Below are 27,370 nucleotides of genomic sequence, written 5' to 3'. Positions count from 1 at the left end.
TCAACAAACCTGAATTCCCTTTCACAAAACCATGTTGAGTCTGCCTGTTTTTTTTTGTGGTGTCACAAATGTCAGTCCTGGATCCTACATATTCAATGACTGAGATTAAGTCAACCGGTTTATGGTTTCCTGTTTTTTTGGCGCCCTCCTTCCTTGAATAGGGATGTTTTATTTAGGTTTTCTAAACTGCTGGGACTGTGCTAGAATCTAAGGAATTTGGCAAAATTACAACCAATGCATCCAATAACTTTTACAATTTTTAAATATCCATTCCTGACATTTTTTTTGACACACTTCCAGAAGTGTCCTTGCAGTAGTAATCCAATGGCAGACAGCTTCAAAATACAGCCTTATAGTATGGAAGGATATTGCAAATGGACTGGAGATGTGCCATGATGATGCATTGAGGCTGGTCCAAGTTGGATGCCAATGTTTTTGGATATAGGGTTATGTAGCTGCTGCCCACAGAATGGATGTAAATGTTGCTGCCAGCTGTCCACATTGGAAGTCTGAAGGTGCAAGTGGGAAGCTGGAGATGCCTGACACCTTCTTGAACATTCATGTCTGAAATTTGTGGCATCTAGTTTCTACCCACCGTGTGGGAAAATGGGAGACTGCATATTAATGAAGTAAGATTAAGCTGCAGTGCGAGTGATAATAAGTGTTAATCCCCATTAATAGGCCTCCCGATGCTCACGAGCAAAAATCTCATCTTGATGCCCTGGATTTGGTTGAATAAAGTGACTTTTTAGTCCTAACTTTGTGAAAGGTGTTGCAGCCAGTTTTCCCATTTTTTTTTGCCATAACCCACATTGGTCAGGGCCTGGGAAGGGTCCATCCAATACTTGGACATACAGGATGCTGTATGCAAACAGGTCAGCTGACTGGTCTTAATAAATGCACACAGATTAACAGTTGTATGAAAGAAAAGGGATTACGAGCTGAAATAACTCCACAAAGGCCAGTATCCAGCCACCCTTTACTTACACATGCATAGTACGTGACACGGAGCCAGCTAGCTTAGAGCTGGCTTCTGGAGTGAGCAGAACCCCAGACACTCCAGTTTTTTTTCCCCTGACACTTCAGTTTATATCTGTCAGTCAGGACTCTCTGATTGGACGAGGTTAACAGCCCCAATTAGAGAACTCATATTCTATAAGGTCCATCTGGCTGACCTCATTCTAATTACTACAAACTTCCCCCTCTCAGTCCTGGGATATAGGCCTATTCTTTTTACTGTAGTATCTCCTGGGGCATTTTCACACCAGGTCTGGTTCCTCTATCTCAGTCTCAGATACTAGCAGCATGTACCGGACCGTTGCCTGCCTCTTGCACCCAGAGCGTCTTGGAAGAAACTTACCCATGCAGGGCCATTTCCCTGGTTTTGACACCAAACTTTGCACACCTTGACATCAAGTGTCTCTCTTGCTTAGCAAAGCCTTCTGTCTGGCATTCGTGTTCCAGATGCCATTTCAGTGCCTAACCCCGCCAGGTCCGGGAAGATCCGATTTAATTTAAAGCTGGAGCTGTCGTTTTAGTTGCATGAAGGGTGGTCTTCTAACTAAACAAGAATCATGACAGTTTTGATACTGAATGAAGCTCAAGCATGAAATCCTGGTAACTGATGGTTCGTCATCTCACAACTTTTCAATCGTTGTCCCCATGTTTGACAAATGAACTCCATGCATGCCAAACCACTTTGAACAGGCTAATGACTAAATGGCAATGACTAAAAACACAGAGCCCATGTAAAGACCAGAATTTGTAACCAACTCCAGGGTCTCCACAGCCATTCCCACAAATGTGAGAAGCTGTTGATGGTCATTTTTGTCCTTGCCCTCCCATCACCCCACCAATGCAGCTATATCAGCATCCAAGCATAACCTCTTGCCAATATCTTCATTTTGCAAACCTCTGGATGACCCTGGTGGAGTCCTGCGAATATCTGGTGGTAATCTTTGCTCAGGACAATGTCTCTTGCTTCACATAATAAAATGCTGTCATATATAGTGATCTGGACTCATCAGGCCCAGAAAGGTTTCAATTCTGGTTACGATGGCCCTTTTGTTTCCTCCACCACCAGCTATTTTAGTTTTGCCAGGAAAGAACTTTTGGTGTCTGATATTGTCAATGGTGAATGGAAGGGTGTCCAATTTAAAATCAGAAATGGACTCTTTCAGTGGCAGCCCCAATGGTGGTGCATCTGTGAGCAGGAGGTGGCTCAAAGCATTTGCTACTTAGCCTCCTAGACAAAGTTCCAACTTGCAATTGTACATACTTCACTTGAGAGCACACTGCTGAACCTGAGCTGAAGCTACGGGCAGCATGGCCCTGTCCTCTTTAAGTAGCCCTTGCAGATTACAACTTTACTTCTATAAAGGTATTGATGGAACTTTCTCACACCAAAGCTGACCACTAAGTGACCGCTCAGTTGTTAGGACTGCTGCCTCGCAGCGCCCAACTTCAGGTGACTGTCTCTGTGGAGTTTGCATGCTCTCCCCATGTTTGCATGGGTTTCCACTGGGTACTCCGGTTTTCTCCCACAGACTAAAGGTGTGCATGTGAGGTGGATTGGCCATGCTAAATTGCCCATAGTGTTCAGAGATGTGTAGGTTAGGTGCATTAGCCATGGGAAATGCAGGGTTACAGGGATAGGGTAGGGGGATGGGCCTGGGCAGGATGCTCTTCAGAGGGTCAGTATGGACTTGTTGGGCTGAATGGCCTGTTTCCATACTGTAGGAATTCTATAAGAAGTTGGCCTTGAACCTGGATCTTCTGACTTAGAGTTAGGGACATGAACACTGTGCCACAATAGCCTTACTTACCTTTAATATACACATAGGTGCTTAAAGCCATTGTGATAGCAGATTTGTGGAATTAATTCCGGTTTTAATTCTATTGTGGCTTGGACTTCACTGGAGAGGGCTGGTGACTTGGCAGTGCTTTTTTTTATTAAATCAACCTGTTCAGAGAAATGTTATGGCACACTTCCGGAGCAGGTAGGACTTGAACCCAGGCTTCCTGGCTCAGAGGTAAGAACACGATCACTGTGCTGCTCCTGGAAACAGTTGGGTGACTGCTGCAAGATTGCCTTAAAGCACGCTGGTTTTCTTTAGCTATTGCCAAAATATTCAGCTTTTAAATACACCAGCTGGCTGGAATGTTTCCTGTTCAATGGAATTTTAATTATCATTTAATGTTTGCATGCATTCACTGATCTTTAGTTACTCGACAGTGTCAATCATTAATTTAGAATATTGATCTATTTGAACAGGGAGGATGACAAGCATTGATTGTAAACTGCTCAGATCTTACAGAAAGTGATATGAAAAATGAAATGTTACAAATGCAGGGAGAACTAGCCATTTGGATATAGAACTGGCTCAAAAGTAGAAGACAGAGGGTGGTGGTGGAGGGTTGTTTTTCAGACTGGAGACCTGTGAAGTGCCACAAGGATTGGTGCTGGGACCACTATTTTCGTCATTTATATAAATGATTTGGACGTGGGCATAACAGGTATAGTTTGCAGATGACATCAAAATTGGAGGTATAGTGAACAGCGAAGAAGGTTAACTCAGAGTACAACTGGATCTTGATCAGATGGGCCACTGAGCTGAGGAATGGCAGATGGAGTTTAATTTAGATGAATGCAAGGTGCTGTATTTTGGAAAAGCAAATCAGGGCAGGACTTATACACTTAATGGTAAGGTCTTAGGGAGTGCTGCTGAACAAACAGACCTTGGAGTGCAGGTTCATAGCTCCTTGAAAGTGGAGTCGCAGGTAGATGGGACAGTGAAGGGGGCATTTGGTTTGCTTTCCTTTATTGGTCAGAGTATTGAGTACAGGAGTTGGGAGGTCATGTTGTGGCTGTATAGGACATTGGTTAGACCAGTTTTGGAATATTGCATGCAATTCTGGTCTCCTTCCTGTCAGAAGGATTTTGTGAAACTTGAAAAGGTTCAGAAAAGATTTACAAGGATGTTGCTAGGGTTGGAGAATTTGAGCTATAAGGAGAGGTTGAATAGACTCAGGCTGTTTTCCCTGGAGCGTCGGAGGCTGAGGGGTCAACTTATAGAGGTTTACAAAATCCTGAGGGCCATAGATAGGATAAATAGACAAGGTATTTTCCCTGGTGTGGGGGAGACCAGAACTAGGGTGAGAAAGGAAAGAAATGAAAGAGACCTAAGAGGAAAAGTTTTCACACAGAGGGTGGTATGTGAATGGAATGTGCCGCCAGAGGAAGTGGTGGAGACCAGCACAATTGTACAAGTCATCTGGGTGGGTATATGAATAGGAAGGGTTTGGAGGGATATGGGCCGGGTGCTGGCTGATGGGACTAGATTGGATTGGGATATCTGGTCAGCATGGATGAATTGGACCAAAGGGTCTGCTTCCGCGTTGTACATCTCTGTGACACTAATTCCTGTAGATCTTACATTGTTCTTAATATATTTATTCTGCAAATTACAGGACACATGCTTCGCGCTGTATTTTCCTACTGTACTCTGAAAACAATTAAATTTAGGGGGCTCTGATTAGGTCACCCATGTAAATCGTCCATTTGATGCCCAGCTTTTACATTTCTATAACTACAAAAAATGAAACCTGCAAACAGACTAACATATTTATGGCATCTTTGTAAAACAGGACTCATTAGTCAAACGCACTTTTGATGAACAATGTATTGCTGTTCAAATTAGCAAAATCAAAACTGATTGCACAAATTTCTCAATTGCATAGAGCACCCTGTTTCCTGTAAATTCTAACAAAATGTTCAGAAACTTCTGGTGCAAGTTTGCAACTGGTGAATCAACAGAATAGATGTGAGTGTTTGAGGCCAAATGTGCTCTTCCAATAAATTTCAGCCAATAACTTACAAATTATTCACACTTACTCAGATTCCACTTGAGGCCAGTTGTTGTCACATTGCATGGACTTCCCACTGGGATAAGGCCGCACCACTTCCCCTCTAGCCCTGTGTCAACGCACAGTCTATGGTGACCCTGCCAGAAACAAAATATTTAAGTTTCTTTATTTTTAAATTTATACTCAACTTAGAAGGTACATCATGAAAATCCTTTTGGTAATCATTATACTTACATTATGCAAAATCAATGCAATTTGTGTTCTAAAGGAGTCAAAAGAATCCTAAGTTTTGTTATGATTTGGAGATGCTGGTGTTGGACTGGGGTGTACAATGTTAAAAATCACACAACACCAGGTTATAGTCCAACAGGTTGAATTGGAAGCACACTAGCTTTCGGAGCGACGCTCCTTCATCAGGTGATTGTGGAGGGCTCGATCGTAACACAGAATTTATAGCAAAAATTTGCAGTGTGATGTAACTGAAATTATACATTGAAAAATTGATTGTCTGTTAAGCCTTTCATCTGTTAGAATACAGTGATAGTTTCACTTATTTCATGTGTAAATCACAAAACCCTTTTTTTTTAAAGTTGCATTCTCAGGTTCGCTGTTAACAATGGTGATAGCTGGACAATATGTTGAAAGTGTTAGCTCCCTGTGTTCTCTGTCTATGACCTGATGTTTAAATTGATTCTAATCTAAAAAGTGAGATAACAGAGTTTTACATATATTCATGCAGTTTTTGAGCTCAGAGTTCTACATGAATGTATGCAGTCTTTGAGCAAAGTGCAATGTAACTCTGCAAGTACAAATTCACCACACAAAATGTATGTGTGCATGTGGGTCTTTGTCTGTCTGTGTGTGTGTCTATCTGGGGTGGGGGTTGTGACGTGCATCGACACAGGTGCACACAGATGCCCACACACACTCCCACACTTACACATGCACCCCCTCACAGATTTAAGACAGTCTGCACTCACTACACACACACGCACACTTTCTCTCACTCACAATCCCCACCCCAGACAGATACACACACACAGACGGACAAAGACCCACATGCACACACATATTTTGTGTGGTGAATTTGTACTTGCAGAGTTACATTGCACTTGGCTCAAAAACTGCATACATTCATGTAGAACTCTGAGCTCAAAAACTGCATGAATATATGTAAAACTCTGTTATCTCACTTTTTAGATTAGAATCAATTTAAACATCAGGTCATAGACAGAGAACACAGGGGGCTAACACCTTCAACATATTGTCTAGCTATCACCATTGTTAACAGCGAACCTGAGAATGCAACTTTAAAAAAAAAGGGTTTTGTGATTTACACATGAAATAAGTGAAACTATCGCTGTATTCTAACAGATGAAAGGCTTAACAGACAATCAATTTTTTAATGTATAATTTCAGTTACATCACACTGCAAATTTTTGCTATAAATTCTGTGTTACGATCGAGCCCTCCACAATCACCTGATGAAGGAGCGTCGCTCCGAAAGCTAGTGTGCTTCCAATTAAACCTGTTGGACTATAACCTGGTGTTGTGTGATTTTTAACTAAGTTTGTTGACATTTAATTCAGTCAGAACATTTTTTCAGTAGCATGTTTACAATTGTCACTTGCATAATTTACCTGTAATGGTTAATTTATCAAAATTCTAAGATCTTTCAATGCAATTAAAAATACTGTAGTGTTATTCGGTCATAGGATTTTACTGTCACTATCTAAGTCAGCATTTATTGCCCATTACCGATTGCCGGGGGGTCAGTTTAGAGTTAATCACATTGCTGTGAGTCTAGATTCACATATAGGTCAGACCAGGTAAGGACAGCAGATTTCATTCGCTAACAGACTTGAGTAAACCAGAGTCAAGAGACTGGTGCTGGAAAAGCACAGGTCAGGCCGCATCCGAGGAGCAGGAAATTTGACGTTTTGGGCATAAGTCCTTCATCAGGGATGAGACTTGTTAGCTGGGGGCCTGAGAGCTAAATGGGAGAGAGGTGGGGTTGGGGGTAAGGCAACAGAGAATGCGATAGATAGATGAAGGGGAGGGAGAAGGTGATAGGTCAGAGAGGAAGGTGGAGCGGATAGATGGGAAAGGTGATGGACAGGAAGGCGGTGCTGAGTTGGAGGCTTGGGGCTGGGATATGGTTGGGTGAGGGAAAGTGAGGAAACTGGTGAAATCCACATTGATCCATTGTGGTTGCAGGGTTCTAAGACAGAATATGAGGCGTTCTTCCTCCAGGCAACAGATGGTAATGGTTTGGTGTTGGAGGAGGCCCAGGACCTCCATGTCCTTGCCGGACTGTGAAGGTGAGTTGAAGTGTTCAGCCACGGGACAGTGGGGTCGGTGGTGCGGGTGTCCCAGAGTTGTTCTCTGAAACGATCTGTCTGCCCAAAATAGAGGAGATCACGTCAGATGCAATTGATACAGTATTGATGGAAGTACAGGTAAATTTCTGTCAGATATGGAAGGATCCTTTGGGGCCTTGGACTGAGGTGAGGGGGATGATGTGGGTGCAGGTTTTGCCCTTCCTGTGATGGCAGGGGAAAGTATCAGGAATGGGGTATAGGCTTGTGGGGGGCATGGACCTGACAAGAGAGTTGCGAGGAAATGGTCTCTCCGGAATGCTGATAGGGGTGGGAAGGGAAATATCTCTGCTGGCGGGGTCCATTTGTAGGTGGCGGAACATGATGCAATGTACACAGAGATTGGTGGGGTGGAGGATGAGTGTGGAGGTTGGTTTTAAAACAATTGTCAGTGCTTGCATCATTAGGCTGTCATTATATTTCAGATTTTCCTGAATTGAAATTTCATTATCTGTCATGGTAGGATTCAAACCATCTCCCCAGAACATTAGACCAGGGTTTTGGATCACTACTCCAACTACATTACCAGCATGCCACTGCCTCTCTCTGACTTGAAAGGTTATTACTGGATTGTCTCCAGCAAAAATATTTTAAAACATTTTCTTCCGGCACCGAAAAGACTTTCGCATCATTCCATTTGGACCAATTTGTTTGAGCGCATGAATTTTTAAACATTTTTTAAAATCAGTCCCAAATCAAAGATACCCTTTTTAAAAATAAATATGCCAAGTATTATATTATATAATAAGAAATTAAACCTGAAACTGCTGGACATGCGAGCACGTCAGGCAGCTTTGCAGGAGGGAACAATAGAGTTAAAGTTTCAGGTGAATAACCTTTTCAAGAACAGCTGTTTTTCTCTCTCTGCATGCAGTGCCTAAACCGCTGATTATTTGCAGCGTTTTAGATTTGGTTTTAGTTCTAATTTCTAACATCTGCATTTTTTTGCTTTTGTTTTAGCATTATTGTCCCAATACTATCAACATCTGTGCAATGATTGGTTGGTTGCTTGCCACGTCTAAGATAGTTCAAAACACACTGAGCTGGCTGCATTTTCTTTGAAGAGTCAAGCTACATGAATAAAGCACTTAATACTGTTCTGGATGTGCACTGTCAGCTAGCTGAAGGAGCAGTTCCAAAATCTGCCAAACAACTCAAATTTGAATGATAGCGTCTGCTTAACTGTAAGTCCCTGCATATAGGAGCAAATATTCTATCAGCATTTACTGAAATATAGCTTGGCCTTTGCCAAGGCTGAGAGAGTTGTAAGAGAGAAGAGGTGGTAGGCAAAAATGAAGTGAACAAGACACAAGACAATGGCATGAAATGCAGATAAGTACCAGAATAACACAGTATCTGACCCCTATCTGCATCCCATAGGGACTGTTCCCTCCGCAACTCTCTCGTTAGATCCACATTCCCCACGAACCCCCTCTCCACTCTTGGCACCTTCTGCTGCTGCTGTGAGAAGTGCAAAACCTGTATCCATATCTCCCCCCTCACCTCTGTCCTGGATCCCAAGGATCATTCCAAATCCAACAGAAATTTACTTGTACATCTTCCAACCTCATCTGTTGTTTCTGGTGCAATCAATACATTGGAGATAACAAGCGCAAACTCGTGGAATGGTTCAGCAAACATCCCTCGTCCCCACGCACCAACCAACTCCACCCTCCTGTGTCCATCCACTTCAACTCCCCCACCCACTTCCCTCAGGACATATCCATTCCTCCACTGCCTACACAAGGCTACCTGCAAACTGGAGTAGGAACACCTCATCTTCTGCCTCAGGAGCCTAGAACCACATGGCATGAACACTAAATTCACCAGTTTCCAAAACTCCCCTACCTCCACCCGAGATCCAACCCTCTGACTCAGATTCACCCTCTTGACCTGACCTATCTGTCCATCTTTCTTCCCACCTGTCCGCTCCACCCTTCCTACCAACCTATCACTATCACCTCCTACATTTGCCCACCTATTGCCTACCTTTCCCCTCGCCCTAACCTTCCTTCACCCCCATTTATCTCTCAACATCTTTCCGCCTCCCCAGTCCTGAAGAAGGGTCTGCCCAAAACATCAACTCTCTTGCTCCTCAGATGCTGCCTTTCCAGCGCCACACTTTATCAGCACTGCATGAGCAAAGTGTGAAGGGTATTATTCTGTTTGATAGTCTAGGGTATCCCTCCTAAGGAGAATATACTGTATTTCCCTATCAGGAGTTGGCAATTATGCTCAAAGCATAATCTCCACTATAATTTTTTCAATCTTGAGTATACTGTCATTTTCTTAATATCATGAACAAGCAATACTTAGCTTGAGGAAATCTTCCAGATCAGGGCCTCCACATTTCAACTGAGGAACAGACTTGCTGGCAAAGAAGCTGCAAGGAACTGCACGGTCACCATCTTGCTACTAGGAAGTTTCTTGTTGGCAAGTCAATTTTCAATGAATCAATTTGCCAAAAGCAACTCTACATTTATACTGGTCCCACTTTCCAGCACCAACTTTAAATGGTTATGCCACTTCACATGCTCATCCAAATACTTTTTCAAAGTTGGTCGATTAGCCCCTCAGCGACCCTTCCAGAACTGCATTCTAAATCCTTACCACCTTCCAGATAGAAACAAAATCCTCAAATCCCCTCTAAACCTCTTGCCTTTCACCTTAAGATTATGCTCCTTGTTCTTGACCCTTAAACTAAGAGGAACAGCTGCTTTCTATCCACTCTTAACATGCTCCTCTTAATCTCAAATACCTCAATCAGCCCCCCCCCTCAACCTTCTCTGCTCCAAAGAAGGTAAAAATAATGACAGCAGATGCTGGAAACCAGATTCTGGATTAGAGTGGTGCTGGAAAAGCACAGCAGTTCAGCCAGCATCCGAGGAGCAGGAAAATCGACATTTCGGGCAAAAGCCCTTCATGAGGAATAGAGGCAGCATGCCTGCAGGGTGGAGAGATGATCTATCACCTCCATTCACCTATTGTACTCTATGCTACTTTCTCCCCATCCCCACCCCCACCCTCCTCTCATTTATCTCTTCACCCTGCAGGCACTCTGCCTCTATTCCAGGTGAAGGGCTTTTGCCCGAAACATCGATTTGCCTGCTCCTCGGATACTGCCTGACCTGCTGTGCTTTTCCAGCACCACTCTAAGTAGAATCTGCTCCAAAGTAAACAATCCGAGCTTATCCAACCTCCCTTCATAGCTAAAGTGGTCCATGTGGTTAATCCCCGCTACATCCCTCCTGCGCAATCACAACCTTCTTCTAAGGAGATGTGCTGAGGCCTAATCAAAGTTTTGCACAGCTCCAACACAACGTCCCTGCTCTTATGATGTGTGCCTCAATTGAAAAGGATTCCTGATGAAGGGCTTATGCCTGAAACGTTAATGCCCCTGCTCATCTGATGCTGCCTGACCTGCTGTGCTTTTCCAGCACCACATTCTTGACTCTGGTCTCCAGCATCTTCAGTCCTCACTTTCTCCCTCAACTGAAAAAGGCAAGTATGACATACCTTCTTAATTACCATTCAACGTGCCCTACACCTTCAGCGATCTGTGGATAAGCACCCCAACATCCCTCTGTTCCTCTGAGCCTCCAAGTGTCCTGCCAATCTTTGGATACTCCCTTGTGTTGTCACTTCCTCAAAAATGTACCTCACACTTTTCTGGGTTAAATTTATCTGCCACTGATCTGTTTCCCTCACCAATCAGTCTAAATCTTCCTTTAACCTATGACCTTCTTCCCTACTGCCAATCACTTGGCAATCTTTGTGTTATTTTCAAACTTACTTATCAATGTCCTCCCCAACATTCTTATTAACATCATAAATGATTTAGACCCAGCATGGCTGAGTGATGCATTCTGGGTGGCCTAACAAAGAATGGATATACATAATGAATGGTAGGCCGTTAGGGAGTATTGAGGAACAAAGGACCTTGGTCTACAAGTCCATAAGTACCTGAAGGTGTCAGCATGAGTACACAGGGTGGTGAGGCAGGCACATGGGATGCCTGCTTTCATTAGCCAGATCGTGAAATATAGGAACAAAGAAATCTTGATGCAGTTTTATAAAGCATTGGTTAGGCTACAGATGGAGTACTGCGTGCAGTTCTAGTTGTCACACTATCATAAATAAGTGATTGCACTGGAGACGGTACAGAGGAGGTTCACCAGGATGTTGCCTGGAATAGAAAGTCTTAGTTATATGGACAAACTGGAAAGACTGGGTTATTTCTACTTGGAGCAGAGGATACTGAGGGGTGATCTGATTAAGATACCAATTTATGACAGACAGAGTACATTGTGAGAATCTTTTCTGCATAGCAGATCTGTCTAAAACCATTGGGCATATGCTTAAGTGGTTTAGAAATGATCTGAGAAAATAAAAATTCACTCAAAAGGTGGCAGAAATATAGAACACACTGAGAGGATGGTGGAGGCAGGTACTCTCACAACATTTACGAAGCATCTGGGTAAGTCCTTAAAATGCCGAGGCTATGGTCCAAGTGCATGGGATTAGTGTAGCTTGATGTTTGTTGGCCAGCATAGACATGGTAGGGCCGAAGAGTCTGTTTCTGTGCTTTATGACTCTACGACTGATCCCTGTGGTACTCCACTGGGCCTCGATCCTCCAATCATAGAAACAGCCCTCTACAATTGCCCTTTAAATCCTGCCATTAAGCTAATTTTGGATGCAACTTGACAAGTTACCCTGGATCTCATGTGTTTTTTACCATCCGGGATCTTGTCATAGGCCTTAGTGAGATCCACACAAACAATATCAACTGCACTACCCTCACTTATGTTATTAGTCATTTTCTCAAAAAATTCAATAGGATTTGTTAGGCATGGGTCCAGACAAAGCCATGCTGACTATCCCTGATCAATTCTTGCCTCTCCAAGTGAAGACTCAAACTCTCCTTCATAATTTTTTCTAATAATTTCTCAGCCATTGATGGGAGACTTGCTGATCTGTAATTCCCTAATTTATCTCTACCACCCTTCTTGAAAAGTGGAACCACATTGGCCACTGGGTGGGTGAAGGATAGCCAAAGAGGAATTAAAAATCTGGATCAGGGCCCCTGTGCTTTTCTCCCTTGTCTTCCACAGCAGCCGGAGATACATCTCATGTAGACCTGGGGATTAGCCCACTTTTAAGCCCATTAAAACGACCTCACTAATGCCTCCTCATTCCCTATTATTAAACTGCTCAAGATCCTCACAGTCACTTTTCCTGAATTTTGTACGTACATTCCCCTTCTCTTGAGTAAAGACAGATATGAAGTACTCAATTAACACTCTACCAATGTCCTCTGGCTCCACTTATAGATTTCTCCCTTCGTCTCTAGTGGGCCCTTTTTCCCCGATTGTTCTCTTCCCCTTGAAATACTTGTAGAATATCTTGAGATTCTCTCTTTAATCTTGCCCGCCAGTGTTTTTTCAAATGCTGTCTTTGCTCTCTTAACTGCTTTCTTAAATTCTCCCTGAACACTCATTACTCACCCTATACTCACCTGGGATGTCCATTGTTAGGATCCCTTTGAAGCTATGTCTATACCTCTATTTTCTTTCTTATCCCTTGCTGAATATTACTTGACATTAGGATTCTCTGGGCTTTTTGCTCCTACATATCACCCTAAAGGGAAAAAGTTGGGCCAGTACTCTCTGCAATACCTTTTAAAATGCCTCCTAGTGTTCTGTTGTGGATTTACCCCCACAATTAGCTGTTGCCATTCTATATCCTGGAACGCTGAGCTGAATTTTGTGACTTTACCTCATTGTTTATCCCCCCTCTCATCAGTTTGGAAGAAGTCACTGGTCTTGAAACCTTAACTCTATTTTTCTCTTGCAGATGTTGACAGACCTGCTGAGTTTCCCTAGCACTTTGTTTTTATTCCAATCTTGTGACATTTTTTGCACATTTATATGCTGAAGGCCTTTTTGTCAATAACTCGAATTGATTCACAATGAAAATTTTATCTTTACATAAAATGATTTCACGTACAGAAGAAGTCAGAATATTCAAAGCACATATGACATCCTGTGGGTTTCAAAAAGGATCAAGTTGAACCTATTTGCAATTTCATTGATTAGAAAAGCTCAATTGGCCACTAAAGATGGTTACTGTCAAATTTCCAACATTTTTTCAGCTGCTACTGGTGTTAAACTTGGAAGTTTGCAGCTTATCTGTGGGATCCTAATAGTGAAAATTCTACTTTGATAGCTCTTTTCCCTGGTGGCGGTCAAATACTGTTTCTATGAACACATTTTGCTTCTGCACTGCATAGTTCTATTGCAGTTTTCTCTTTGCAGATGGCTATTTTGTGTGCCTGACAGATTTGTGTTAATTATAGCTATTACCAAACACTCTGCTCACCTCGTGTAATTTTCCCCCCAATTTTATAGGAAATCATGCACATTAATATGACCTGATTAAAGCAGGTTTTGTCTGTGAAAAACACAGGCATGCAGCAGCACCAAAATAAGCAGTGAAGTAAGTAGTGCTCTATTTTTTTTAAATAGGAAAGAGAGTACTCCGAGAAGGAAGAACAGAAAATCCAATTAGTTGTTTTAGTGAATAATAATACGTGTCTGAATTTATTGATCTTCCCACAAATCTTAATTCCTTCTGTTTTCCTAATGTTGTCCAATGTCTTGTTTTGCTTCGGCTGAATCAGAAGTCTTGCCTGATGGGGACACAAAATTATGAACTACAATTGAGGCCCTTTGAATTCAAGGAGTAATGAATAAGGACACAGAAAGGTAAGGGGCTCATTCATGGATTGGCAAGCAGTGACAAGGCATGTTAACAAAATGTGATGCTCAGGCTCATCATTTCAATGCATAATGACTTGGTTTCAAAAAATATAATGAAATTTGCAGATGACACAAAGCTAGGAAATGCAGTGAACCGTGAAGGGAGAGAGTAGAAATTGCAAAAGGACATAGATAGATTAAATGTCATACTTTTGAAAGGATGTCAAGGCCTTGGAGAGGGTACAGAGATAATTTTCTGGAATGGTACCAGAGATGAGGGACTTCAGTTATTTCAAGAAATTGTTCCACTTATAGCACAGAATGTTGAGGGATTTAATAAAGGTGTTCAAATCATGAAAGGTTTTGATCCAGAGTGGGTGTGGATAAACAGTTTCCACTGGCAGAAGGCTCAATACTTGGAACATCTGTTGAATTCCACAGATTTATCAAAGGTTTTCTTGAATTCTTTTTTTATTCCCAATATCTGTTTTGAACATTATATCTTATCTGATAGATTATTTAAATAAAACTTTTACACTAAATTTATGCATCCTGTGGAATTTGCATCCTGCACAGTAAACCTTTAAACATTCTCATTTTTGTTTAGTCTTCCTACTACTTCCTGGACTCTCTAAACAATGCAGATACTTATATTATTAACACTATTTCTTTCTTACCCAATCCATTTTTGCTCTGTTTTCTAAACACAAGATTTACTGCTAAATGGACTTATTTCAATGACATAATTTTTAAACAAGTCAACATTTAAGTCACATCAATGTATGAGTGTTGATTTGATGGCAAGCGGAATGAAATTGTCAAAGGTGTTGCCATGGAGAATACACCAGTTAATGACTGACAGTTAACAGCCAGGCTTTGTATAAATTTTAATCAGGCAGGTTAACACTTATTGGTCAAGACATTATACTGAGAAATGAACCAGAAAATGGCTGTCACCTATTTTGTTGAACTGAAACTGGCATAGTTTGTGCATATGATATTTCTGTCTGCACGCATGCATGTGGCAAGCCTAATTGACAATCCCAAATTGCTTGTCAGTGTACTTACTTGCCAAATTATCAGAATTATTTGGCAAATGTTGCCCAATCACAGAATCACTTCTAATGTTGAATACTGTGGTATAAATTTTTCAAATGATCTACTGCTTGGGTATGATCAGTACCTTGCTGATCAGCCAAAGGGAATATGCTGTTTGCTTTGATCTGCCAGTCTTCAGAATATATAGCCTATTTCTGAACACCAGACCAACACGGAAACTCATATACCACATTACTCATTTGTGTTATTAGCAAAATGGCTTTTTGGCTTGATGACAGCATCCTGTTAATTGCAAACACCACTCAGGTTGCTAGTGCATTATGGTAGTGTGAAACAGCTATTATGCAACTATAACAGTGTGAAATAGTTTCACCTATTGCCATTTTGAGATACCTAATGCATGATAATCTGAGGTAGACTGCACACATTTCAGGACTAAATGTGATGGCAGTAGGCTAGCTGATGAGTTTGCACTGTGCAGGCTTGATAAGCCTGAAATAGGTCTTATCAAAGCCATCCCCACAACAATGGCTACCCTTGCTGTAAATCACTGAATTTTACACAATAACTAACTCTAATAGAAGAGAAACTACCTTAATGCCCTTGATGTTCAATGGCTTACCATTTCTGAATCCTGCATTAACAACACCCTGGTGATCACCATTTACAAGGAACTGAACTGGAACAGGCACGTAAAAAGTCTGGTTATAACAGCAAGTTAGAGACTAAGCATTTTGCAGCTACTACTTACCTTCTGTTCTCTTAATGTCTGTCCACCATCTACAAAGCATAAAAGTGATGGAATACTCTCACATGCATGGACTGATGCAATTCCAGCAACACTCAAAAACCTCCACACCATCCAGGGCAAAACAGTTTACTTGACTCACCCCAAACAGCACTTTTGATATCCACTTCTTTCATGCACAGTGACAGTAGCTTATAACACCACATCGGAGTAACTCACAAAGGATCTTTTGACAACACTTTCTAGACCAGCAACCTTAACAACCTAGAATGACAAGGGCAGCAAATGTACCAACACTTGCACACTCCTCTCCCAGGAACACAACTAATTCAGGAATGACACTTCAAGGGCACTGTTGTCAGGGATGTTGGATGTATCCTGGGAAATCAAGGGAGCTAAATGAGATGGATAAGGGAGAGTGATTGTGATCAGGGCAACCAGTGTGAGGAAGGGCAGGACCTGCTTATTCACGGTGGGGAAACCCGATGGGCTGATTAGATGTGCTGGGGAGGGAGAAAGATGAATGGCATTAAATTAGTGAGGAGGCAGTATAAGGGTAAGGCTGGGCAGGGGGCACTTGGAATAGAAACAGTGAGGGAGGTGTTAAAGGGGCTGATCGTAAGGCAGGGTAGACAGAAGGACGGAGGTGATGCCGGACAAAAGGAGACCATCGACAGAGATGGGGGGGGGGGGGGGGGATTCCTGTAGTCTGAGGGGGCTTGACGAAAAAGTTTACTATCACCATCTCTCTGTAAACCAGTCTTTTAAATATTTTATGCTATTGTAAACTTGTTTGCCAGCACTCAATTAGAGCCCTTATAATGAAGGAAGCATTCACCATGGAATAGAAGCAAATGGGGTCTTAAAACTCAAAGCAGCCACCTCCCAACCATGTAGTGTTTTTCATTAAACTTTAAGGCTGATGATATTGATGGGAAGGGGATGGTGGTTTGAGGATGGAAGAGGGTTACTGCACATTCAGCTGTATTGGAGCATTCACAGGCCAGCGCATACAACCATTTAAGCACATGGGCATGAAAGTGCCATTCAGGTTCTACATTCCAAGGTTGTAAGGCTGTGTCGCAGGAGACAATGCATGCAACAAGAGTCCCATTACGCTATTTGCCACATACACAGAGACCAATATAAAGATAAAGCTTACAAATATTTTGTGCATTACAGAATGAGGTAGTCATGTGTCACAGAGGCTGCATATCACCTTTAGAACAACTTTTCGCCCAACACATGAGCAGCCTGGTAAAGACCCAAAGATTATACTGACTACACCAACATGTCAAATGGAAAGCACACATCTCATTCCAGATATTTCTTCACAATTCATACTGTGATGCCTCGCCTTTGAACTACCTAACCCAGCAACTGTCTTAGCATTTCTAAGGCAAACAATAAAAAGGAGAAGAAAGAGTGACAATAATAAAATCAGAGACAGAAGGCTCAGGGTATTTCAGTTATGGATGAGCATGCAGATAACAAAGAATGGATCCAGGGTCTTCAGAGCCAGTGAGCAGAATACTAAGAAAGGGTGCACAGAAAATGTTCTAGCTACCTTCCATATGTGTGAAAGGCATTGCGGGAGATGCATTCACATGACTAGAGGAGCTGTTTCCCAAATTTGCTACTTGCTCAGGCAGATCTACAGCTACTTGTCTTGGGAGGAAGCACAATACCAGTGATGCTGAAAATCATGGCTGCATTGAACATCCATGCCACTGGATCCTTTCAAACATCAACTGGGACAAATGTCGTGTCTCCCAATCAACAGTCAACACATGCATTTGGGAATTGTCTGATGCCTCTTACAGCAAAGCAAAAGCTTGTCCAGTTCATCCCAGAGAGCCAAGCTGCTGGAGCCATGGGATTTGAAGTGATCACTTGGATTCCTTCTATGTTAGAGCCCATCAATTGCACTCATGTGGCAATAATAGTTATCTGGCATTATCCAGCAGATTCCTGAAGAGGAATTGATCTTACTCCTTCATTATTCAGCCTGCATCAGCAATAACCTGCATCATAATTTTGGATGAACTTCTGCCCAATGCTATGTTTGAATAGGGAAGCAATGACAACAATTTACCCACACATGCGCAGCAGTCCAGGTGCTGTGCAAATATTCAGTTTCACCACAAGAGAAATTCTTTCCCTTACAGTTTATCTGCTATTCAGAAAAACAAAATATAGTTATTTGTAAACAAAATGATAATTCTACAAGATATAAAAAAAACATATAGAAGCAGATCAATTCATCACAGTGATATTTAATAGCACTAGTGACTAACTGAACAAACTAAATCTACATGGTTAATATCACAGTTCTTGTTAATGGCACCAATTACAAGAAATTGTTCAAATCAAAATTCTGCTGCCTCTTAACAGCACTAACCCACTTGAACTTATTAAAACATACAATAAAATACTGCCTTGCCATTCAATCCAACTGCCTATAACCACACTGGCTGCAAGCATTTCCATATTTTACAAGACTGAGCATGTACACACAATTTATCAAAACACTGCAAAATCACATTGCACTCTGAAGTGAGATGCTTTACTTAACTCTTGAATGGTCTTATTTTGTTATAAATATACACTTTAACTAAATATGTATATTTCAAGCTCTGAATATTGACATTGCTTACAACTCAGCTACGTACTCAGATCTGACAGGAAGGTGGAGAGGCTAAGTGTTGGTAATGTTGAGTGGGAAAAAAGTGGGAAACTCAAGGAAATAATGCAAAGCAGAATGCCCATGCTTATCATAAATCTCCTAATAATACAGTCTCAGAATGGGTGGTCCAGAGAAGCAGTATAACTTAGTGGAACTAATTTGGAAAATGCATGAGAAAGCCAAAGCCAAAAAAAACTCACAAAAATAATGTGAATGATTGAAAATCTAGTAGACATCTGAGACACAAAGGCTTAAAGAAACTATGAACAAGTAACATATAATACAGAAAGAAACAGTAAAAACTTCTATTATTAAAAGGAGCATTAAACAACATCCTGCTAGTTTCAAGGGAATTTTGTGATTAATATAGATATGAAAAATTTCACATCAGTATTTAGAAATAATATTGCAAATGAGAATGCATGTTCACTCAAAATTGTGTGGAAAAATAGACATAACTCGAGGAAAAGATACCGTTCTGAAAGAAAATAGCAGAAATGAAAGTAGGTAAGTTCTGGGATCCTGGTAGAATGCACTTTAGGTTGTTATTGCAAGAAAATATTGGAACCAAAATCACAGATCTTTACTCCTTGATAGATATGCAAATTATGGCAACTAGTTAAAGCAGATTTTAAGAAAGAGGAGAAGACAAACCCAGTTATTAAAGACTCATTAGTGTACACTCGTATTTTTGCTGCTATGAAGAGCCTCAAAGCTGGCATCATTTAAATCCCGTTTTCCCAATGTCTGGAACCACGAATGCACAGAGCAGACCTACTCCAGTGAACTTGTTATAGATAGTCAGGGTTTTTATTTGGAGATCTGAGGTACCTCGTGGATTTTTTGGGGGAGGAACTAGACTGAATCATGCGCCCTTAGCAGGATCAGATGCTTTTAGGGAAGAGGGGTAGATACTTTGGGAGTGTGAAGAGCATTGGAACTATTGAGTTGTCAAATAACTTAGGAAAAAATATTTATTTTCATGAGATTACTCAAATTCCAATGTGCTGAATTTTTAAAAGAGCAATGAGGTCTTAAAAAAATAATGATGCCATCTACAGAAAAATAACATTATTTTATGTCAATATGTCACCTGAGGTGGAAGGATGGATCTGGTTTCAATCAGTTTTCATATTAAACTGCAGTAGAGTACTGGAATGCTCAGTCCACATCTGCAGTCACCCGTCTCATTCTGGAGTTCATAGGCTGCCGCCCAAGGAACACTGGAACAAAAATCCAAACCTTCAGGACAATTCCCCCTCAGCTGGATTTGCAGAGCTGACAAATGTCCTGTGTCTGCCTTCCTGACTGGGGAGCAAAAATTGGAGCCTTCAAATCCATAATTTGAGATTGAATTAGTGAATGTTTAGACACACAGTGTTTGGTGTAGATAGCCAGCATACTATTTTTAAAGATTCGGCACATTCCAGGAACATAATTTCTTTTTTGAAGTAGTAATTGATTCCATTGATAAAGGACATGCAGAAGATGTAATTTCATTTTGAGCAAACTGCTTGTTGCAACTGAGATGACAGTTGTCAACAGGACTTAGAGATAATAAAAACAGTGAGAATCACTTGCAAGAAAGAAATGCAAAAAGAATAGTACAAATAAATGCACCTAAAAATAACAATGCAAGAATTTATATCTGATCATAAATTGGTAAGCATTCCTTTAAAGATGTAAACTATTAAGGGCAAACAGCAATTATGTGGGCACGCTGTGCTAATAAAGTGAAGAGGTGGGAAAAATACCACAAGGGGCTAATTTGCATGTTTCTTTCAAATTGTAAGTGTAATGAGATTCACCCACGTGTAGCATGCCAAGAACTTTAGAGGAAAAAGATACGTTACTAAACTTTATCAAGCCAGCACTCAAAACCAATCACCTAAAGTAACTGGTAAATGTGGGAGATTCATTCAGCATTACAAAATACATCAACTCTTCAGCGATTAATGACATTATTTAATTGGAACAATATACTCAATTCATTAAAAAAAATCTTTATTTGCATACACAGTATCTAAAACAGTTTAGTTCAGTTTTTTTATATGGAGAACAAATAAACATTGGAGTTTGACTTTGTCTACAGTTGCAACAAACTCAAAGTATTTCTTATTTACTTAAAATACTATTTATGAGTGTTTGAGGGACCAGGAGTGTTCAATAACGGAATTGTATTTTGGTATAAATATCTCAGATAGTGGTCTTTCGCCATAGTGCCTTGGCAGTGTATGCCCTAAGCTTTATTGCACCCCTCAGCATGTAGTTCTGGACCTTAGAAAGTGCCAGTCTGCAACTTTCAGTCAAGGTCAACCTTTACATTGAAAGATTAACAAATTTTGGACAGACCAAAAAGCATCTTTCATTGAGTTGACGTTTGTCTTGGTGTGCAACCCGGGGAACAGACTGCAGAGCACAAAGTCTCGTGTCATCGAGCTGCTTGGGACGAACCTCGATAAGAACCACTGCATCTCTTTTCAGACTTCCTTCGCATAGGCACATTCCAGAAGGAGATATGTGACAGTCTTACCTCCCACACAGCCATTTCAAGGGTAGCGTGTAGTGGTGGAGAGTGTCTAGGTGTGCATAAAGGATCTCACAGGTAGTGCCTTTCTCCCCAGCATCCAAAAAATGCCTTGGCACCCGTTCAAAAGTTCTAGTGATGAGGCATTCTGCCAAATGACTCTGACAGTCTACTCAGGGGAACCACCGACAGGATCAACCCTCTCCTTTTCTTGCAGGGTCTCGCGGATGCTATGTGTTGACCACTGCCTGACGGACTTGTGGTTAAAGGTGTTTTCTTGCACACATTTTTCCATGAAGGACTAGTGATACAGAACGACCCTGTTATGTGGAGTGCTCCATTGTTCCGAGTCCAGGCTCATCCTTTATAACACTGGGGACAGGAAGATCCTCAATACATAATGATTCTTGGTGTTTGCGAACCGATGCAACCACATGTAAAGGTAAACATCAGGATGAAGGCGGCATTAGGTACATTCTTCCCTTCACTTACCTGGAGCTTTAGGCATGGTGTCCCTTCCGGCCTGGTCCATCTTTGACCTATAGACATAGAAGATGGCTCAGGTAACTGCAGTGGTGCAGGCCTGGGGAATAGGCCAGATTGTGCCACATACAACGTCAAAAATACCTCACACCTAATGACAGGAAGTATGTTCCACATGTGACCACGCTACGTGTTAAATATTTGTTTCTCATGCCTTTTTAAAATCTTTCTCCTCTCACCTTAACAATGTGTCCCCTGGTCTTGAAATTCCCCCATCTTAGGAGGAAAAGATAACTACCATTAATTTTATCTATACCCGTCAGTATTTCATAAACTTCTATAAGGTCGCCTCTCAACTTTCAAAGCTCCAGTGAAAAAAAGTCCCAGCCAATTAGTCTTTCTTTATAACCTAAACCTTCCATACTTTGCAACATCCTGGTAAATCTCTTCAGAACCCTCTTCAACTTGATGATATCCTTCCTTTAATGAGGTGACCAGAACTGAACTACAGAAGAGGCCTCGCCAATATCCTGTACAACCCCCACACAACTTCCCAGTTCCTATATTCAAAGGACTGAGCAAAGAGCTTGTCATTTACACCATTTTATCCGATTCTGATTCACAACATACTCTCAAAATGTAAAATGCAGACATTCTGAAACTGTTAACTGAAAATTAAAATTACATGAGAATTGGACGTAAACCTGAAATAGTGAACTCTCTGTAACTGAAGCCTGATAGTAAACACATTGACCAACACACCAGGTTGGAAATCCAAGATCAGGGAAAATCAACAATTTGACACAGTCTCAATTCCAACAGTGTTGGATTGTGATCACCTGCTCACAAAGCTCCTCCTTCAAAATATCTACACAATTCATCACAACTCTTCTTTGTTGTAGGGAGTTCCACTTTCAAACCATTCTCTGGAAACAGAAGTTTCTACTTAATTCCTGACTGAACTTGTGACTGAAAGACCCCTAGGCTTTGGTCTCTTCACAAATGGAATAGTCTTCTATCTGTTAAAATCCAACTCTAGTCCACCTAACGATTTTCACTTCATGACTTTACTTTGTTTTACTTTGTTTTACAGTGCTCCAGCAAAGCTCCCTGAGATATTTCCTTAGATTAATGGAGCTGTATAGTATGCTGTTATTATATCAGGACACTCGAGTACACCAACCTAGTCAATCTTTTCTGATAAATGTATAACTTCTCACTTTCGGTATGATTTGATTCTTGTACTAGATGATTCTTACACTGAGATCTCAGCCTATTAATTCAGAAGCTAAAAAATATTGAGGATGTCATCTTTTTCTAAGCAGTTTTATCTGAAAAATATGGAGAATTAGGGAAAGAGGAATTGACATTTAAAAGAGGATTATTCTTCTTGAAGGTTTGTTTTGCTTCTCTGGACACAACGTCCTGGATAAATTATTGAAAATACTGACTAACTTGAGCCAGATAAATGGATACATGAATGAATATTTGCCTTAAACCAAAAATATTTCCTGACGTTTCCAATTAACAACATAAAACATTTAAAAGAACAAGTCAGTTTAATGATTGGAAGACCAGCTCGTTAAGATTTTATCATTAATGAAAATGAACATGGCCTGTGGTGAAAAATCACATATAAAACAGATTACAGGCTTCTACTAAAGAATACAGACATAAAAGAATAGAAAAAGCATAGAACTGTCACAGTGAACAAGATAACTGTCAAAATGTAAGGAAATGTTTGTATTACTTGAATTTTTCTCATCAGCTTAATTACAACTGGCAATGTAATAGAACTTAAGAAACCATTGATATTATGAAAATTGAAAAATAAACGAGTTTTGGCCTTCATTACTTATTCAAGACAGGTTTGACTGTTAGTCCAATAAACACGAGGGAGAAAGGAATAGTGACACAGTCAGGTGAAGAGAGGTGGAAAATGACTTATCTAGTTTCATATGTGCAAATATGGACCAAATGGATCAAATTAACTATTTTAATGCTGTATATTTTATGTAATTCCATGTAATGCATTCCCAATAGCAACCTGTTTTTTTTGGGGGGGGAAGGCAGGAGGACGGATTATTCTGAGGAATATCTTATATCACTGCAGGAGCTGAAAGGGTTAAACAGACACTTTAGTGTGTCTGTAATAATATGACTCAAAGCCATGTCGAAGGTATTTGCTTCTTAAGCATAAATTTAAATTGAATTCATTTAAGATGAATTCCACCTATAATTCAACAAAGCAAGACCTAAGTTTATAGAACTTGAAAAAAGGACTGTCCACAAAAGCATAATGTAGGTACATGGAAGGAAACAACCTTGGCAAAAAGTGCCACATTATCACACATTAAGAAATAATTTCTGAAACATGTGTTGCCTCCCATATAACTTAGACAAGCAGAATTTAAAGAATTAATTCATAATTTGTAATGAATATTACAGAATACAACCACCATAGGAAAAGTGGTCCAACTGTGGCTAACAAGAGGGGTTAAAGGTAGTATTAAACTAAAGGAAAGGCTTAAAATATTGCCTGATAGTGTGATAAGCTTGATTTTGGGGGGATTTTAAAATTCACTGAAGGATAACCAATAAAGTGACAGACAAAACAACTGACAGTAATCTAGCACAAACATAAAAAACATACTGTAATGACTTCTATTGGTATGTAAAAACAAACAAACTTAACAAAAGTAAACTTGAGACACTCAGTGGTCTAGAAAGAAAAAAAATTATATTGTGCGATAAGAAAATAACAGAATCATGAATTAAAGACATATGCATATTCATAATAAAAAAAATCGAAAATAATGGGGATCAAATAAATATGTTACCATTTTATGAAGCTGTAAATAGCAGAACAGCTAAAAGGTAATCAGTGATTATATATATTTGATATTTCAAGAAGCTTTTAAGGTTCCATGCATAGATTATTACATAACATTAGGGCTCATGGGACTGGGGGAATGTAATATTATGAACTAAATACTGGCCTTGGAGCAGAATCCTTTCTGCACTGAAATAGGTAGATAGTTTTCAGGGTGGCACACTGTAATTTGTGGGGCTATCAAAAGAATCAGTGCTTGGGCTTCAGCTGTTTGAATCTATTTCAATCCTTTGGATGAGGAAACTATTACATCCAGGTTCGCTAATAATAGTTACAAAGGAAAACAAGGCACTAAGAGCTTGCAAAGACACACAGACACATTAAACAATTGGTAACAGTGTGGCAAATGGAAAATATGTGGACCATTATGAAGTTATCCACTTTGGAAGAGAAATTATGAAAGCAGAATATTTTTAAATGATGAGAGACTCATGTTTGCATTCAGAGAGATTTAAGTGTCCTTGTCTATGAATCACTGGGAATAAACAGGCAGGTACATCAAACAATTTGGAATGCGAGTGGCATGTTAGCCTTTATTACAAAGGGACTGAGTACAAGAGTTCTTGTATTCAAGATTCTTCTTGAAATCATATATGGTTTAGGTGAAACCACATTTAGACATCAATATAAAGTTCAGTTCCCTTTCATTAGGAGGTTTTCAACAAGCTTCACTGAAATTAGTCTTAGAATAAGGGGCTTTCCTAAATGAGGAAAGACCGAGTAAACCAGGCCTATATTCCCTAGAATTTAACAGAATGACAGGTGATCTCACTGAAATAAATAACCTTTTTCAAGATTTCATTGAGTAGCTGATGATTCACTCGCTATGAAATCTAGAAAATGGGATCCAAATCAGGTAGTGGCCATTTAGGACTCAGATAAGTGAGACTTCTTCATCAAAGGGTTGTTAATCTTCAGAATTCTCTTGCCCAGAGGACATTCGAATTTGGTCAGTGAGTATATTCAAGAGAAAATAATGTTAGATTTTAGATGTTAAGGGGCCAGTGGCTCAGTGGTTAGCACTGCTGCCTCACAGCACCAGGGTCCCAGCTTTGATTCCAGCCTCAGGTGACTGTGTGTGTGGAGTATGCACATTCTCCCTGTGTTTGCATGGGTTTCCTCCGGGTGCTCCGGTTTCCTCCCACAGTCCAAAGATGTGCAGGCCAGGTGAATTGGCCATGCTAAATTGCCCATAGTGTTAGGTGCATCATTCAGAGAAAAATGGGTCTGGTTAGATTACTCTTCGGAGGGTCGGTGTGGACCTGTTGGGCCGAAGGGCCTGTTTCCACACTGTAAGTAATCTAAATCTAATCTAAAATCAAAGAGTATGGAGATAGTGTAGGCAAGTACAGCTGAGGTAGAAGGTCTCAGTAAATGGCAGAGCAGGCTGAACAGTGGCATGGCCTACACCTGCACTTATTTCTTATGTTGTGTTATGATGCACAAAAAAACATTTCTATGACCCAACAAAAACAGGCCCATTACCAAAATGAAGGAACTATGACGTCAAGGGTAAAGTTGTGAATTTGGATGGTCAATGTTTTTTGCCTTTAATCTCTTATGTTCTTATTTTGTCAATTTCTTTTTGAGCAAATGGTAGCAAGGCTTCCAGATTGAGTAATGAAACCTGTAGCAATAGACTCACTACTATTTTAACAGCATTCTATAAGCAACCATCTCATAACCTACCCGAGAAAATGTCTATAAAGATAACAGAAGCAGGATTGTTTTGGATGAATAATGTGCCATAATCATTTTACTTACTGGTCCTCGCTGTTAAGGTTCATACATGAAGAGTAGCCATTAAGCTGTAGTTTGGAGGGCAGCAGTTTGAGTAAAAGGAAAATTTTGGTTAAGTTTAAGAGTTTTAATAAACCTTTGTAAAAAGTATAAATACTGTACCGAAAAGGAAATTATCAACTTTTCACTTGTCTTTTCCATGTAGACCTCCACATAGTTCCACATCATCCAAATTGAAGGGCACAGATTCCATAAGTCCTAGAAGCAGAAATTAGGCCATTCAGCCCATCGAGTCTGCTCCGCCATTCAATCGTGGCTGATAAGTTTCTCAATTCCATCCTCCCACTTTCTCCCGGTAAGCCTTGATCCCCTTGACGATAAAGAACCTATCTATCTCAGTCTTAAATATACTCCATGACCTGGCCTCCACAGCCTTTTGTAGCAGTGAATTCCAGAGATTCACTACTCTCTGGCTGAAGACATTTCTCCTTATCACCATTCGAAAAGGTCTTCCTTTTACTCAGGGCCTTGTCTCTCCTACCAATGGAAACATCTTCCCAACAACCACTTTGTCCAGGCCATTCGCTATCCTGTAAGTTTCAATTAGATCCGTCCTTCGCCCTTCTAAACTCCATTGAGTATAGACCCACAGTTCTCAAACGTTCCTTGCATGTTAAGCTTTTCATTCCTGGGACCATTCTTGTGGACCTCCTCTAAACTCATTCAAGGGCCAGTACATTCTTCCTGAGATATGGGACCCAAAACTGCGTACAATACTCCAAATGTGGTCCGATCAGAGACTTATAGAGCCTCAGAAGTACATCCCTGCTTTTATATTTTTGTCCTCTCAAAACAAGTGCCATCACTGTATTTGCCTTCCTAACTACTGACTCAACCTGCAAGTTTATCTTGAAAGAATCCTGGACTAGAACTCCAAAGTCTCCTTGCACTTCAGACTTCTGAATTTTCTGCCTGTTTGGAAAATAGTCTATGCCTCAATTCTTCCTACCAAAGTACATGACCTCACACTTTACCACATTATACTCCATCTGCCAATTCTTTGCCCACTCTCCTAACCTGTTCAAATCCTTCTGCAGCCTCCCCACCTCCTCAATACAATCTGTCCCCCCACCTATCTTTGTATCATCTGCAAACATAGCCAGAGAGCCATCAATTTCTTCACCTAGATCATTAATGTATAAGGTGAAAAGTTGTGATCCCAACACTGA

At 40.6% G+C, this 27,370-nt stretch overlaps 1 protein-coding gene across 4 annotated transcripts in view; it reads right to left on the bottom strand.

The window, feature by feature from the left end:
• The window catches only part of tpk1 (thiamin pyrophosphokinase 1), a 384,885-nt gene that overhangs the window by 136,935 nt on the left and 220,580 nt on the right, over nt 1-27,370 (bottom strand). For all 4 annotated transcript variants that reach the window (XM_087987232.1, XM_087987234.1, XM_087987235.1 and 1 more), the window contains one exon: nt 4,895-5,003. In XM_087987232.1, the coding sequence (XP_087843358.1) occupies nt 4,895-5,003 (109 nt within the window). The remainder of the gene's footprint in view (nt 1-4,894; nt 5,004-27,370) is intronic.

The sequence above is a fragment of the Chiloscyllium plagiosum genome, unplaced genomic scaffold (genome assembly GCF_037043375.1).
Source record: "Chiloscyllium plagiosum isolate Xiang-an unplaced genomic scaffold, Cpla_swu_hap1 HiC_scaffold_5, whole genome shotgun sequence".
NCBI classification, from domain to species: domain Eukaryota; kingdom Metazoa; phylum Chordata; class Chondrichthyes; order Orectolobiformes; family Hemiscylliidae; genus Chiloscyllium; species Chiloscyllium plagiosum.
This window is presented reverse-complemented; position numbering and strand designations above follow the sequence as displayed.